This window comes from Petaurus breviceps, unplaced genomic scaffold, assembly GCF_028583685.1.
Source record: "Petaurus breviceps papuanus isolate PSGF00001 unplaced genomic scaffold, PetGlider_PUasm1.0 38, whole genome shotgun sequence".
In the NCBI taxonomy this organism is placed as follows: Eukaryota; Metazoa; Chordata; class Mammalia; order Diprotodontia; family Petauridae; genus Petaurus; species Petaurus breviceps.
Window position 1 is genome coordinate 81609857 of NW_027186304.1, and position 18336 is coordinate 81628192.

The 18336-nt window shown below is 34.1% G+C and overlaps 1 protein-coding gene across 14 annotated transcripts in view; it reads right to left on the bottom strand.

The window, feature by feature from the left end:
• The window catches only part of NCOA2 (nuclear receptor coactivator 2), a 450248-nt gene that overhangs the window by 117106 nt on the left and 314806 nt on the right, over positions 1–18336 (bottom strand). For all 14 annotated transcript variants that reach the window (XM_069100096.1, XM_069100098.1, XM_069100100.1 and 11 more), the window contains 2 exons: positions 6258–6362; positions 4375–4547 (listed from right to left, as the gene is read on the bottom strand). In XM_069100096.1, the coding sequence (XP_068956197.1) occupies positions 4375–4547; positions 6258–6343 (259 nt within the window). In that variant the 5' untranslated portion in view covers positions 6344–6362. The remainder of the gene's footprint in view (positions 1–4374; positions 4548–6257; positions 6363–18336) is intronic.

Here is an 18336-nt window from a genome sequence, read left to right on the forward strand (position 1 = left end):
AGATGGCTTTAATTGGAAATATGTAATCTTGTGATCTTAAAAATAAAGTACTTACTTTATTAAAAATTATTGTTCATTCAATAAAAATGAGTTTTTCTAGAGTACTACATATTCTGAAGTGTTTTTGAACATAGTGATACTACTTAAAATGACCATTCAACTTTAAATTTTAGGTCCTTCTAAAAGATTTTATTTATAGTGACTTCTTTAAAAACAGAAAAAAAACTATTTCAGTTTAGGTTTTTAGATGTAATAATCCTTATAGGAAAATCGGTGACCTCTATTTTATCATTTATGAAAATTTTCCCACATAACTTAAAAAAAACAATTTTTCTTTAATAATAATAATAGCATAGAAAAAATTTAAACTTCCATTCCAGTTACCGGAATATCTGCACAAATGTGTAAAAATAGTTTGAAGTACAAAATTATGTCTAAAAATTAGTATTTAAAAATACAACATTAATAATATATAAGTATTAAGCTTCAAGATAATGGAAACTATTCTCTATTGACAGTCAGCTTGATATTTTGCTACTTCATGGAACAAATCCTTTCCATGTTCCATGAGAATGCCAAAACAGTAGTGGGGAGCTTGGGGAGAAGAGGACTGAAACTATTATTGCCTGGAGGAAACTAGACTATGATAAGGGGTTTGCTGATAAAATGACCTGTTAAGAAAAAAATCCTTCAATATAATTATATTTCAAAGAGTTAAAAACACTTAAAAAAAGAGTGAAATCAAAAATTTTGCAAAGCACTCTTAAAAAAAAATTCATTTCACACTGCTTGGGTTCTACCCAATTAGGTTACCTATTTCCACTCTACCGATTCCTACCAACTTACCTATTGCTACTTTATATAAAAAACAAGACAGAGAAAACAATTACAGCAAACATAATGAAAGTTGTTACCACAAATATAAATTTTTTCATGAAGGAAATTTTATTTCAGCCCTGGTGCTTCATGTCCATGACTTGTATTATTGATAAAAAATCAGTTCTGCAGCTTCTCCTATCACACACACACACACACACACTAAAATGGAACTCATACACATTGCATAAGCATTAGCATAGTCAATTACTTATTTGGGACATTCACAAATGATACCTGCTGAACTGATTTTGATTTTTTGGAAACCACATCACAGTAGAAAAACTAATCACAAAACAAATATTTATCTTATAATGGTTTTGATCCAACTTTTTAAAAGGACAAAGAGATCCTGCATCATATGAATCAACTTTAATGCAGATCAAAATTTACAAGAACCAGAAACATAAAAATAAAATAATCCATTCAGGTCATGCAAAGAAACTAGGGACCCTACTTCTCTGGCTTGTAAAAAAGAGAACAATTCTCTAAAATATACTTACTAGTAGCTTTATGGCTACTTGGTAGGAAAACCACATTTTTCTCTATAGCATTTCAAGTGTTTAACCAATTTTCTCTAAGCTGATGAATACACTTTGCTGTTCAAATAAATAATATAAACATGGTGGTAAATGAAGTAGTAAAGAAATTTTAATAATTTTAAAAATAAAAAAAAGGTATTCCAACTTCTGTGAAGCAAAACAGGCATTACTTAATTATTAAGCAGTGATATAGGGGTTAGAAATAGATCAGTTTCTTTACCTTTTCCTAAAAGAATTTTAATTCCTTCCCATTTCATTTTATTTTTCATTACGAGTTACTGTAAACTTTTCCTTCTGCCCCTCACCATATGGTATTAAAATTTCATGGGGATTCTGGATTTGAGATTCTATCTAATGACAACTTGCTGAATGGTCTCTGAATAGATTTCTATTTGAAATCAAAATTTTTTCCCCAATACAATTATCCCTTCTATACTATAGGGGTTATGGGCATGGCACCCCCACAATCTGGAAAATCCCTTCATACCAGAGAAGACTGAATTATTATGGTATTAAAAGAAGTGTTGATATTAAACAATACTATGTGTATACTTTATGATTTCTGAGTTTCTAAACTGATTTGTGTGGTCCTTCTTTACTTTTCTGGATGTCAATTTTATAGTGGGGTATACTAGAAAAAGGGATGGTCTGGGTGTCAGAATTACTGAGTTTTGAGTTCCAGTTCCTACTATGTGACCCATGGAAAATTCCTAACAGTTATTCCTGAGATTCCTCATATGTTAAAAATGAAAATAGTGAAACTACCTACTTCACAGTGTTATTATATGGAAAATAAGAAAATTTTAAAGTGTTATGAATGTGAATTATTTTTGTATAAGGAGATAAAATTAAGTGGGCATTCCTGTTGGGGTACTGCTCACTATACTAATGTGGTCACTAGTACTCAGGAATGATGAAAGTTTCACCTTTATTTGTTCAAGAAAATTTCCTTCCTGGAAGATATCAAAATGTTCTTTTCACTTGCCATCTGTGTTAAGACTCCACTAGTTGAAGACCTTTAGGTCTGCTTAATGGGCTACCATTCTAACTATTCAAGAAGCATGCTTTAAAACAAGGGATAAAGGTCTGAAATGTCTTGAACATGAATTTAATTTGTCTTTTAAATTTTTCAAGTTTACTTCTATCATCAAGTACAATTTACTTTTAAAATCAGTAGGAATATTATCAGAACAACAAGAAATGACAGGTTATTTATTGTTACAGCTTCTTGGGTGGTGTCACTTTTTTTGCCTAAAAACATAGTGAAGTTATGGCAAAATCCCAGGGCGACAGATCTTAACAAGTCTTTTGTTTAGAAGCGGAATCAACAGTGTTCTGCAAAACTTTCTTGTAGGTACGAGGCAGTAGAAAATACTTATAGCTGTTTTAAAATGAAAGATTCCCTATTTAGTATGTATAGTATGTAGAAAATAATCTCTTTCAGACTTTAAGAAATCTAAGTAAACTTAATGGTTCTTTCACTTGAATGAATCATAATTATTATAACCAAAACAGTCTCCTAGCCCTTTTCATCTTCAAAGCATTATAAACTTATTAAATCTCACATTAGTCATGTGAGCTAAGCCTTGCACTCTAACAATACCATGCAGAGAAACTGAGGAAGAAAACTTAAGCTTTTGCAAGGACAATCAGGTAATGTATAAATTTAGAGTCTGACACAGACATTTTAAAATCTGTGGGAGGGAGGGAGCCCATAGGAAGAGGCAAAAGAAGCTCTTAATTTAAAACTACTATATACTTTTGATAAGGAAACCAGGAAATGAAAAACTATTAATTTGAGGGCAGGCTGATTCTAGACTCTGCATTCTCAGTACTTAATCGACATATTAACATTTTCCCAGTGATAAAGCAAAGAATCAGGGCATTTATTTCTAGTTCAAGCTCTGCCCCTATATACAGCTTTATGGCTTTGGGTACATCACTTAACTTTTTGTGGCCCCAGCTTCAGAAAACAAGAGGGTTGGGGACTAGATATTCTCTGTTTCATGCTAGCTTTAGATTTCTATTTTCCTACACTTGGTCACTTGCTTTAACCAGAAACTAGAAGAAAAGCACACACCTATAGAAAAATTCTGTGATGATGATGTTGGCAGGGAGATAGAAATTTGGGGTTGATGGGTCAAGTAAGGGTTTCAGACTAATATAACTAATGCAAAAGTAAATATTATCTTTCTAAAGGATTTACTCCTAGAATATTATATGAAAGGTTTTAGATGAAAGAGTATGGAATCTAAGAAGATGCCTTCAAAAACAGATTACAAGAAGATAATAATCTTTTTAGCCCTGAAGTAAAACAGTACACACATACTTCATGAGCATGTATTACCCCCAAGCACTAAGACACTGTTCATGCCTGCCCAACGACGTCTTTTTGGCACTACAAAGTCAAAAGTATTTTTAAAAAATATTACTTTTTTTCTTCCTATAGGCAAAAATATCAAAGGAAAAGAGACAGAAAAACTGGTCTCAGACCAAAAAAAAAAAAAAAAGACAGGAAGAAAGATGTCATGTACTGTGTCTAAACTTCACAAAAGAATTCTGGCTAGAGATTAGGGTCTTTCAAATCTACTGTCATACAGGATATGAAGTTCTAACCTAAGTGACATCGACAGTTGAGGCTCAAGACTTAAATCAAATGTGCTGACTAGTTGAAACAGGAGCTATTTCATGTTCTACAGTTCTGGCTTCCATCAAACTGGCTTCTCCCCAACAAATTATGGAAGTCACCTGCATCTGAACCTATGATAATGGATGAATTTTGTATAGTGTATCCATAAACTCCTGCAAATAATACTTACATTTTATCTTGTACCATGTCAACATTACTTCATCAATAATTTAAACATAAAAAATGGATAGAGGGAAACTGAAGTGTCTATTAGACTCAGACCAAACAGAAATAAAACTCTCCAAAATAATCAACTAAAACTCTTACCTTGTTCTTTAATCTGACGAATTTGCTTCACAGTTTCTTTTAAGATTGCACATTTGTCAGGTTTAAAGTTAAAATTGTCAATATCATTGAAGTTTGCAAAAATCAGCTCAGCAAGTTCTTCAATGTACTTATTTTCCTGCTCACGGTTGCGTTTTTCTGTGCTCCTTTTAGGGCTAAAAGGGAAATGAACATTGACTTCAAATATACCACTATGGATATTTTTTATACACGAGAAGTTAAAGATACTATATTACAAGTTGCTCGTGTACTCACCACACACACACACCTCTGAAATAAAATAAATCTGAATTTTTGTAGAAAAATTTATTGGGGGGTGGCAGGAAAGAAGGGGGAAATTGCTAAGCTAATAGAAGGAAAATATTTTAATTTCAAAAGAATGAAAAAAAAGTATTTTACACACTGCCTTGGAGTGCTAAATAATCAGACTTTTGGTATAAGTGGATGAAAACCAGAAGACAATGAGCGTAGCTAAAAATAATAGTGAAATTGAATCTAAATGATTAATTGTCCAAGTCGAATGCCACATAAAATGTAAACAAATAAAGCACATTCAATCTTTTAGGTTTTTAAGACTTACTATAAAATATAGTTGAAATTTCTCATATCTATTGGGTGAAGTGAAAAACTCAAAATTTTCTCTTGGTAACTGCTTTATTAAGTAATATCATTTCTTTCTAAAGCACAATGGAGTTATCAATCCATTAATGGCAAGCAAATCAAAATACTTAAAATGCTTATTCTGTTTGAGATTATAATAAAAACATCTTCATGTGTATTTGGACCTTCTAAGTCTGATCATCTAAAACACTGAAATAATCATGCCTCTACCACTATATTAAATTTATTATGATGGTATCATATTAAAGCTGGTAAAGACTTGAGATATTGAGACCAAATATCTAATTCTTCAGGTGACAAAAAAACTGAGACCCCCAAAATCTATACACTCAAAGTATGTTTGAGAAACACAGGACCAAAGCTACATTTTTTAGACTTTTAGTTTTCTTTCCACTATAAGACATTGCTTCTCTTTCCAGGCCTTCTCCGTATTAGGCATGCTTAAACAATTAGGAAATTTTGGACAACTACATAGTGAGAAGGCATCAGATTAGAACAGAAGATTGGGGCTAAAAAGGAATAGATGAATTAATCAAACCCTACCTAAAGGGAGGGCACATTTTCCATGAAGCAAAGACTTGGGCTAGTAGAAGTTTATTACATTTTCTATTCTTAATCTCTTTCTCTAAATCTCTCAGTAACTTTCACCTGACCTTTAACTTCCCATAATCTAGGACTAATTTTTATAATATTAGTAATATTCACTGAAAAGTTCTTTGGCTTTTTTTTCTTTTTATTCTACTCCAAGTTAATGAATTTTCTAACTTTTTTTCTTTCAAAACCATATTATGTGTGTGTATATTCCAATCCCAACATTAAAGTTAATGGTATAATTCCTTCTATCATGTGATATAAACCTCTTGACATTCTGTTACTCCAAAAGAAAAAATGTAAAAACCAAGGACTACCAGTTCAAATAGTTTTAGAGGTTGCTGGACAGGGAGATTCAAAAGAAATAAACTCAGCTCTCCTGATTTTACTCACACACACACACACACACACACACACACACACACACACACAAAAACCCTTGTAACTTTTTGCATATCCAGAATAAAAAAATTATGCATATTCTGTTTAAAGAATTATTAATAAGCAAAATTCAATAGTATATTTATATTTGAAATTAAGTCTTCACTGGAAGTCTTAGAATCACACTTTTACAGGTGGCAGGGACCTGCAAAATCATCAAGGTTATATGTCTTTCCAATAATATAAATTTTTTTTGTTAGAATGATTCAAACCTGGGTCCAAGTTGATCAGGACATTCCTTGCGCTTTCTTGTCTCTGCCCTAGATGGGTCAGAGGTATTTTCTCCCATCCCACTCATCTTGAACACATATCAGCAACTACAATGAAAGAAGAACATCAGGTAATGATAGTGTTTCAGAACAATAACATGTTCGTGACTTGTATATCAGAGATTGATTATAAATCACTAAGTTGACTAATAAGTTCATATACCTCCAAATGACATTTTGGGCTTACATCAAAAGAATAAATGGGAAGTGAAATAGTTAAGAAATAAACAGAAAAAAACTGCTGTTGTTGATACAAAACTTGTCAAAGCAAGCTACATTCCAGCAAAACATGGAACTACATCCTCCTGCTTAACAGTGTCACCACAATTGTCCTAGTTTCAGGAGTAATTTTGACACTATGTGGAAACTCATAAGATGTTGTAAACAGGTTCTTCCCAGTCTCTGTTCTGGTTCAGCCAACGTGAAGGTTGACCTCTGCAGGAGTTCCCCATGACAGAGGGGTATATATAGGTGTGTATATATATATAATATAACTAAGCTTAATTATTCCCAAAGCTTTTAGTCAGACAGATATTAAACCCTTTTCCTATGTTGCCTCCCCCAAACAAATCTATAAAAGAAGTTTTCTCCTGCCTCAGTAGTTAGGATTTTTCTCTGATCTCTCCAACCCCTCACTTCATAGTACCCTCTATGGCAACTTGCCCCATTCCCTCCATCCCCGGCATTCAAAGGCAGTTTCCTATGTCAGACACTGCCACATATCACATCCAATTTTCTGTGGTGACTTTATTCCTTCTCTGAGTTGGCTTTAAGATTTTCACCAACGCTCAATCAATCTAACAACCCCAAATTCCAGAGACAGGTTTCTTTTTCCTTGGGAAAATGAACTGTGTCATGATGTGAGGTAATTTCAAACTATAAAATGAGGAGATACTAGACAACAGGTAGAACCAGTGTGTTGACATTCATTTTTATTATTAGTATCTAAACATCTGGGCTGCTAGGTGGCACAGTGGATAGAGACTAGCCTTGGAGTCAGGAAGATTCATCTTCCTGAGTTCAAATCTGGCCTCTGAAACTTACTAGTTGTATAACCCTAGGCAAATCACTTAATCCTTTATACCTCAGTTTCCTCATCTGTAAAAATGAAATGGAGAAAAAAATGGCAAATCACTCCAGTATCTGCCAAGAAAACCCTAAATGGGGGTCACAAAGTGTCAGACACAATTGAAAAACAACTGAAAAAAACAAAAGTCTAAAGATCTATTCCAGACCCACTTTCAAAAAAACACAAGAAAAAAAAGGATACCATCTCAGACTAATAGAAACTTAAAATTAAAAACAAACAAACAAAACAAAACCCAGAATAGTACATAAGAGTAGGAATCATGAGGCTTGGGTATTAATTCTGGCTCTGACACTGAGGACCTGAATGATATGAGATGAGTCATTTAAACTTTAAGAAGTCATATTATCCCTATCTATTAAATGTAGGTGATTAATCCTGACAATCTCACAGATTGTTGAAACAAATTAGAAAATAAAATGCAAAAGTGCTTTGAAAATTATGAAACACTATACAAATATTAGCTTTTGTCACAATTTTTATCTAAAGCCAAATCTAATTACATTTTGAAACAAAAGATGAAAATGATAGTAACTACCCTAAACATAGTTATATACTTTATATAAAGTATCCATAACTTCTATTGCTCTTCCCCAAAACAACCCCACACACACTTACAATAAATTGGCATGGGTACAAAAAGGACATGCCAAAAAGTATCAAGGGTATAACATATAATGCATCAATTCAGTAATTATTTAATGAAATATCTAAGAACACTAACATTTACACTGCCATTATTGACTGCTGAAATGCTTTTGAATCAGTTCTATGCTTATTACTCAGTAAGCAAATATATAAAATAGATAGAAGTACAGTGAGGACACTAAACAATTTGATATCCATAAGGAAAAATATGATATAATTAAAATGTGGCACAAACATAATAAGATCAGGAAAAAGTTGTGAAAAAATAAGTACTTTCCAAGGAGACAGCTTAAATCCACTAAAGTTCTATATAAAACAAAATCCATTATCAATATCACGGCTGAAAAGAATTTAATAGGCCTTTCAAGTCGAAGTGGAAGGTGTGACCAAATGTCATATTAATCGCTAGGTATACATAGATGATCAAGTTATATGGTTCCAATGAAAAGTACATTAAATAGCAACTTCATTCCTTGGAAAGTTTCTTCAACAATATCAAAATGCTATCAGAATTTGAATTGTAAAATTCTCAATTCATGCCAAGGAAGAATAGCGACTAAGTGTTTTCAACTTGAATCTGTATGTCAAATTCAACCAGTGGGTAAAGGCAGAACTTACAAATTACAAATACCTTGATAACATGAGGTTAGCAATGTAAAATCTGAAGGTAAATATTATAAGAGACTCACTGGCTTTCTGAAATCACAACAGGCAAAAAGACATTTTAGTGCAAACTATAACTATGTAATAATAAGTCTTTTAAAAGGAAAAATTTTAAATTGTTTTAAAATTTTATTTTAGTTTTTCAATGAACACATTTTTTTCTCCCTCCTAACCCAACCAAGGTAAAAAAGAAAAACAAAACTCTTATAGCAAGATTTTGTCAAAGGAGAGAAAGATTAGTAAGATATTCTTCGAACACATTTATAGAAATACTTTTGGAAGAAACTTCAGTTCACAAAGTAATATAAAAGCTGACAACATGGTATGTGCCATCGATCTATCTAATGTACTAAAAAATGATTTATTTCTCCTGAAAGTCAATTAAATGACTAAGACCCAAGAGTAGAAGGCCCTCCATCGGTGACATCCATATGAAGTCAACCAACAACATGACATAAAAGAGGCAATGAACTTGAGTTGGGTCATACATATATGTTAACAGAGGAGATGGGGGTCACTGACACTTTAAGTTATAAATTACAAAAGTTATCCTTATGGAGATTGCATCTAAGTGATACAGATTGTGAAATGAAATAATGGAAACTATACAACATATCATTGTAGCCTGCAAAAATTTAGCACCTACAAAGTACCTAGAAAGATGGTAGGTGTGAAATTCAGTGGATGGAGTACAGGGTCTGGAGTCAAGGAAACCCAAGCTCAAATCTTGCCTCAGATACTTAGCTGTGTGACCCTGTGACATCTTTCTTTCTTGGTTTCCTTATCTATAAAACAGGGATAATAGCAGCACCTAACTATATAACTCACTTTGTTGTTGTAAGGATAAAATGAGATATTTGTAAACCACTTTGCAAACATTAAAATGCTATATAAATATTAGTTATTACTAAAGATAAGTAATATATAAGTACTTTATTTTAAAATAAATTTTGTTTTATAAACATTTATAAATTTTACATTTTTAAATAAATTAACAGATGACAGATCTCCATAATACAAATACAAGCCTCAAAATATCCTTAAGGATCCATCAGTTGTCATTTGCCTTAATGAATAAAATGGCATACTGCTGCTTCATTTGGCATGGTCCTAGATATACAAATACTGCTGTTGCTTCAGCTGCCACCCAAATCCAGATTTTTTAAAAAAGGGCCTTGTACAAGTAGATCAATAAACACTATCATGCAAGGAAAAGTGGAAACAACAGTACATTCAGTTCAAGAGGCCAACTGGATGGACACAGTCGTGATAGGGTAGTGATGTGTTGGAAGTATGGGGTAACACTGTTACCAAGTCCAAGTTCTTATCTGCCAGCAATAGGAGAAGGCTTGTTAGAAAGCAGAAATAAATCAAGCAAAGAAGCATTTTAAAAGGGTTTATACTATGTCAGATCCTATGTAAAATGCTGGTGATACAAAGAAAAGGGAAAAATAGACCTGGTCCTCAAGGCATTTACATTTTCACAAGTGTTGTGACATGAACACTAAACTATATGTTTACAAGACACATAGTGTATAAAAGGGAAGATGCTAGTAGCTCGGGGTACCAAGAAAAGTCTCCTGTAGAAGGGATCTGAGCTGAGTTTTGAAGACAGCCATGGAGTCCAGGTGCCAGAGGTGAAGAGAGAATATTTTAGACATGGGGACAGTAAGTGCAAAGGCAGGAGCATCATGTTAGCAATTGGGTCAGTATGACTAGATTTTAGAAAGCATGGCAGGAATAACGTGTAGTAACACTGGGAAGTAAGGAAAAGGCTAAGTAATGGACTTTAAATGCCAAAAAAAGAGGAGTTTTATATTAGATCCTAGAAGCAACAGGAAGGTAGTAGAGCTTACTTGCTGTGGGGAGGATGATATAATCTGACTTGTACTGTAGGAAAACCATTTTAACAGCTGTGGGAGGATCAATTAGGAAGCTACTACAACAGTCTGGGAAAGATGTGATGAAGGGCCTCAACGAGGGTGATGGCTCTGTGTGTTGAGAAGGAATATATACTAGGGATGTTGTGAAGGTTGAAATGTTAAGATTTGGGTAACTGATGAGAGAGATGGTATGAATGAGAGGTATGACAACAAGACTGGGAATCAGGGTAACTAGAGGGGAGGGTGACTATCCTTGATAGTAACTAGGAAGTTTGTGTGCTGGACATGCCAAGGTTAAAATGGTTCCAGGATATCTAGTTTTAAAGGTAGTTAATGATGCACAATGAGAAATAAGGAGAAAGACCATGGGGTAAAGATCTGGATGTCATCTTCAGAGTGATGATAACTCAATACATGGAAGATGAAGAGATAACCAAAGTATGAAAAAACAAAACAGCAGAAAACAAATAGATCTGGGTTTCTTAGGTTTTTGGAACTGAAGATGCTGAAAATCTTTTAGGGATGAGACACAAGCTATATAGACAGAACTATAAAACTGTTCAGGTTAATAACCTCAGTAATAGCTAATACTGATACAGCTTTTATATAAATATTATCTGAGGATCTCATTGGATTTGCCAATCTGTTACTATGTCATATGGTCTAGTACAGAGGTGGGGAACCTGCAGCCTCAAGGCCACATGTGGCCCTCTAGGTCCTCAAATGCGGCCCTTTTACTGAATCCAACTTCACAGGCCACAGATTTCCCATCTCTGAATGTAACACATGTGGGAATCAGAAGACCTGGATTCAAATTCTCACTCTGCCTTTCATTACATTTATAATCTTGAACAAGCCCATTAATTTTTCTATGACTAAGTTTCCTTGTCTATAAAAGGGGTATAATAATACCTATTCTGCCTGCTTCACAGGGATAAGTGAGTTAAAGTGTAAAGTTCTTTGTTAATCTAAGAATTGTAAGCTGTTGTTATTTATTAACCAAAATACTGAGTTAAGAAGTGGAAAAGATCATTGCTGAATGGTATAATCAGGCAATGCAGAGTAGTGGATAACAGGGTGTTATCTTTTGGTGTCCAAAAGAATTAGGAGGGGTGTGTATGGTGGTCATTTCCAGTCCTGCTTCTGGCTTTCTAGACTGAATATAAACTCCTTGTGGTTAAGAAGTTACTACAATCTATGAACTCTAGGATACTATGTAAAGTCTTCAGGTTGGATTTTAAAAGTCCTTCACAGTTTGGGCTATCTTTCCAGACTTACAAGTGACTTTCTTTTACCCACTCTGGGCTCCAGACCAAAGCTGCTCCTCACACATGACACTCCATTTCCCACCTCAGTCCCTTGGTGTAGGTTATCCCCCATGCCTGGAAATGTATTATATCTCTCATTACCACTGCTTCTTAGATCCCTCCACCCCCTTCCAATCTTAGTTCTAGGATGGGGTGGGGAACCTTCGGCATGGAAGCCACAGGTTCTCCACCCCACTCTAAGGGCCACCTCCTATACAAAGTCCTTCCTGATCCAATAGCTGCTATTGCCTTTCATTTTTCCCATCATGTTTCTTTATATTATACATTTTATGTATTTTTATATGCATAACACATTGTTTATCTTAGTAAAGTGAAATCATGTCAGGGTTGTTTCATTTCTTACCCCTCCCTTCCCCCTCATGCATGGCTTGGCACACAGGAGATACTAAGTAGAAGCTTGATGACTGGCTGGTACAAAGTCTGGAACATGGGGGAGGGAAAAAGCATGAAAAAAATCAGTTTGGAGTAAGCCATTTCCCTAAAGGCCATAGCCCAATTTTGGAGACCAATCTAAGACTTCAGAAAAATGGGAAACGACTACTTTACTTCAATTTACCAAACTTGGTATAAGTCTACTATGTGGCTAAGGCACTATCCTAATACAAGTTGCTGAGGATCCAGCATGGAGCCAGTGCCTTCAGAAGATGCTATAATTCCCCTTTTCACACTCCAGTGGGTCCAAATTTAAGATAAGGGAGCATCTCAACAGAAAGATTCTAATGTACTATCTTATTAAAATGGAGTCAGACACTTTCTCCATAATCTAAGAAAAGGGATCGGGTTTTTGTCATTAAGTTACTTTTTAAAAATGCACCATCATGATAATTATATCTTTCTGTGACTGGTATCACTGACATATTTCCTCAAAAGGAATAAATGGGGATAAATGACATAAAAAAGGAGGCAGCATCTTTAGATCTAAGTATAGTAATCGAACTGAACAGATTGTTTGTATTTAATTTACACCTACTTAAGACTGATAAATGCCAAGCTGTTTTTTCATCATAATCTAATGGTACCTAAAAACACACATTTCCTGGAAATCTACAACTGCAGGTCCTGTTTATTACACACATCCCCACAATCATTCCATGTTGACAGAACTTTTATAAATACCCTTTTTTTTCAGCATACTTTAAATAATCAGAGACATAATACATATATTTTTAAAGAGGGTGGTGGTGTGAAGTTATTTGCAAAATTGATGTTTTGAATTAGGTGGCATTTAAAGCTGACTGTCAGGCAACTGTATAGTTGTGTGTCCCAAACACACAGAGATGCTTCCCAAACAGTTAGAGATGCACTAAGTCTTCAAACATATGACTAAAGGAGCTAACCTTGTTCCCAGCCCTCAACACTCACCCCTAAGCAGAGGCAGTTACTATATATAGATCACTTCTAGTTAAGCTGGGCGTTAACAGCCAAGTAGAGATGGGGGATTGAGGGGGAAGGGAGGAAGAGGAGAAAGAGGCTGTTATGTTAATTCTAGAGGAATAAGTACTAGTTCATTCTCTTCTAACTTTCTCCCACCTCAGCCAGAGGAAAGGGGTAAAGATTGTGTATTCAGACGTCTGACTTTTATGCAAAGTTTTCCCTAAAAGACTTCACTAAGGCCCTGAACAGAACCGTAGTACTCCTAGATCAGTGATTTTCAAACTCTTCTGATCAAATAGCTCAACAGCAAAAAACTGAGCCTCTCAATATTTTAACATATCAATTAGTACTAATTCATTTATCATCTAATCACCTAGTACTAATAAATACTGATCATTATAAAACATGTATCAAAAAAGTATTTTTAAAAGATGGAAAAATAAACAATATTTCAAAAATAATTTTATTACATTTATTAATAGTATGAAAACCTTTGCTCAATAAATCATCAATAACTATTTTAGGGAGAATAGCTCCACTGCTTTTTAAAAATCTCAATTTAACACTTACAAAAAACCAAAGCTGTAGGTCTGCTTCTAAGATGAATTTGTTTTTATATTTGGTTTTAATGACCATGATAGGTGAAAAGATATCTTACAGAGATAAAGGAATAGAAATAGAAGAAATGAATCACTGGCTGTACTTGCTAAAATAAGACACTTATTTTTTTCAATATTATCCACCAATTATGTACAGGTTCAAGCTGAAATTCAGTCAGTACATTTTAATCTACTTTGATACATGTCAACTATTCTTGGGAACTAGTTGGAAGGCGTTTAACTAATCTGAAAGAATTTTAAACAAATGGGTAAAGAAACCACCAAAAAATTAGGAGATTTTTAAATATTAAGAAAATTTTCTAAGTATGCTGATGAGTTTTAACAGGTGACATCCACTGTTTTTTTTTAAATCAACAAAGGTTTAATTTTTAAGGTTTTGAAAATTTTGAGGGCTTCGTACTCTTATTAGCTATTATTTTAAGGCATAATATATACTTTAGACAAGGTTCGTCATTAATAACAGTGACTATCCATTATAATAATCCATTAGATTGTCAGCTCCTTGAGGACATGTTTTTTGCCTCTTTGTATCCCCAGTGCTCAGTACATGCATGGCACATACCGGGTGTTTAATAAATGTTTATTAACTGACTGGCTGATTGGCTATAAAGTCTTATTTAAAATACTAATGAAATGCTAATTAAACTTTTTTTTTTTGCATATTTCTTGTCATGTTTTCACCTCCTAGTAGGGCTACTGATGAGTTCCTACTGGAACTAAGAAGTTTACAATTGCCTTAATCTTTGCTTGTGTTCGCAAGTAAGTATCAAAGTTTTCTTCAATCTTTGCAGTTTCTTTGCAAGATACTTTTTCATCTTTTGAGGGTTAGTTATTTCTATAATATATATTCCATTCATTAGGATACATTGTATACTGCCCATGACATATGACTATCTCACATGGGTGAAGTGAGGGGCACCAGTATTGATCCGTTTACTAAATATTTGTAAAACTTAAATTTCCTACTTATTTTCTAGTGGGAAAAAAGTTCAAATGCTTTCTTCAATGGAACATGTTTTACATTTCAACTTTGGAGCCCCCAGAACTAGATCACTTTGGCTTTGGCTGTGGAAGCAATTGATGTATGAATAAATAATTAGCATAAGTCTTAGGTGGAAGAAAATGTGTGTGTGGGGGGGGGAGGGAATATTTTTTTTTCCAATTTTCTTTTCAAATGGGAATAAATAGGGTGAAATAGACAAGTCAAAATATAACTGCTTATGTATCTGTAGATCACACAATATACCTAACAATATTACACATCTCACATAAAAAATTGACAGGGTATTTAATGCAATACAAATTTTTTTTTACATTTATAATTATAAAAAGGGACAAGCATTAGCAATAAGGTTTAAGCTTAAATTTTACAAAGTTAAAACACATAAAATGTGTTCTGCTTTGTAACAATCCGATATGAATTAAAAAAAAATTTATAGTCTATTTTTAACATTAACATGGGTATGTCAAAATTCTTTGAGACTTTCAAATCTCAGTTCTGTAACTGCTCAATATAAACCACAAGAAAGAGAAAATTATACAAGTAAAATGTTGGGCAGTATTTGCTGGTAATTATAATCACTGAGAGCAATCTAGTTTCTACCAGATGTTGGGAAGTTATGAAAGGATAAGGCTGGAAAAGAAGTTTCAGTTGATACGTTCTCATTCATTATCAATAACAAAGCAATAGTTTCAGCTTTTACATCCTCTAGTCTGCTTTCAAACATTACAACTTAAAATTGAACAGGTTTTAAATGTGAAAGACTGTATACATGATATTTCTAAAAAAGTCAAGCATCCATTGGGGGGGGGAATTTTGACAAGACATCACGGACCTTCTTGAGAAAGAAATAAAATAAAGTTTAAATTTCCAACATGATTCAAAGATGTTTTGATCATTTTCTACTTTAAAAAAATCCATCAATGTAGTCTACCATATAAGGTCCATGGTTTATAAATAGTAGCTGAGAGCTAACAAATTCAAAAGAAGGAAGCAGGAAAAGATAAAACTTTAGAAGGCAGCAAAACATAAATAAATCAAACAAGATGAAAACATTCAGAATTCATGTAAAAGAAGATGATGATTATGCCAGCTTTTATCATCTCATTTTCCAAATAAAACATATTAAAATATCAAATTTCTAATGTCTAAAAAAATTCAGTTAAAGAATAAGGATAGTATCTTCAAAATGGCTGTACAATTGAAACCTGAGGTGACCAAATAGCAGATCTATATTCTTCAAGTAATGCAGTCAGTTCATTTTAAAAAATGATCCTACACCAAACAAACTAGCACCAAGATCTCAAGTCATAAATACATCATTTCACTGAAATAGTTTCTTAAACAGCTCACTATCTTGTTACATATACCCAAGGTGTTTCTTCACCCCAAAGCTATATAGTCCTTCCTGAAATAAAACCAGGATAATCTGGGGTCTTCTTTTGTCCGTGGTTCCTCTCCATAATCTCTTCTTGGTTTCCTACAAATTTTCTTTTGAGGAAAAAATACATGCCTTGTGTCAAAAACTTAAGCACTGTGTGCCTGTATTTTAAGAGTGACAAATTGTCTGAACACTTTCAATAAGTCTATTCCCCAATAAGAGGAAAGAAAAAGATCTAGATTGTTCTTCTGACCTTCTCAAGAAGTTTAACATTTAAGCTTCTTGTCACATTACCCAAATACAGCCAGTTCCTGCTTAACATAAGCAAACCCTTCTCCAAACCTTGAATCCTCTTTGGCTCTGTGCCACTCCACTGTCAACTCCTAGTGACTTTGGTCTCATTTGGAGGACCCTTGGTCAGGACTAGCAGCCTTCCTGGGAGTTGGATATGTATAATGTGAATTTATGCAAAGTGAAAAATGTCTGTATTTATAATGACTTAAAAATTTCAAGCATTTTACGATTATAATACCTTCTTGTTCCAAAAATGTCTTCTCTATTCTGGTTTATACTTGGTAGATCCCTTCAAAAGACTAATTTTTAACTCTGGCAATGATGACCTTGAAAATTTTATATTTAAATATTAGAAGTATATTATCCTTTCCTACCTAAAATAGGAGCTAGGGGAAAGTCAAGTTTTGGAAGGCAGCAGAACATAAGTAATGGAAACAAAATAAAACAAAGGGAGAAAATGCATCTATTAATAACATTAAATTATTTTTTAAAAAAATGACAGGGATGATGGTTAAACACCTAAGAAGATTTATATGAACTGAAGCAGAATTAAGGGAACAGAACTAGAGGAATAAATTAGTAAGTTTATAAGCATTTACTAAGTATATACTGTTTTCAAGACACTGTGCTAGCTAGCACTGGTGTTACAAAGAGAGGCAAAAGACATTCCCTGCCTTCAAGGAGCTCACAATCTTATTTATAATAACAATAATATTGTAAAGCAAGAGATCACTTTTAAAGACTTAAGAACTCTGATAACTAACCACAAATTCTAAAGGATCCAGTAAATGAAACACAATATATACAACCTGGCTGCAGTGATAAACTTGGTACAGAATGAGCTAAAAAAAAAAAAAAGTCAAAATTGGGAGTGGCTAGATGGGGCAGTGAATAGAGCCCTGGAGTCAGGAGAACCTGAGTTCAAATCCAGACTCATAACTAGCCATTGGGCGAGTCACTTAACCCCAATAGCCCTGCCCTCTCCCCTCCAAAAAAAAAAGAAAAGCAAGTTGGTCATAACAGAGTTAGAGCTTCACGTTCCATATTCTTTTCTGTTTTATCTTGTATATGGAAATGCTCATCTTATTTTGTGTGGGGCTCAGAATTTTTTAAAAGATAAGGGAAAAATAATATCACAGAAATCTGACTTAGAATTTGAAAGGACCAGAGTTTATCTTTGCCAACTCCTTTGTTTTACAAATGAACAAACCAAGGCCCATAAGTTAATGACTTGCCTAAGCTGGAATGATTAAATAACCTTCTTATGTTGATCACAAAAGTTCTCGTCATCTGATGGTAAGAATGGTCAATTTAACTTGTAGATCTTTATTTTAGATTCAGGTAGTCAGCTTGGCTCAAAAAGGAAGGAAATGAGAATGAATGCCATGCCTCCTGATTGTTATACATTACCTTGATTAATGCAAGCAAGACCCAAGTAATAATTTTAGAATGGACCCTTTATTGAAAGGCCATGTGGCTGATCAGGCCACGTAGCAGGCTGAGCCAGCACCACCCATGTCTCAGGTACAGCAATAGCAGTAGCAGCCAGCAACAGCCCGGATCTGAGGCAAGAGCCTTAGCTTATAAAGGGGGCCTTATGTAAGCAGTGATTGGTCAGTACACACCTTGAAACTCCGCCTGACCCAGAGGCCCACCCACTTCTATGCAGGTGAGCTGACTGGGGGGGGGGGGAGAGAAGAGCGGAGACCCAGTGGGGAAGGGCAGAGCTGATCAGGCAGTCTAC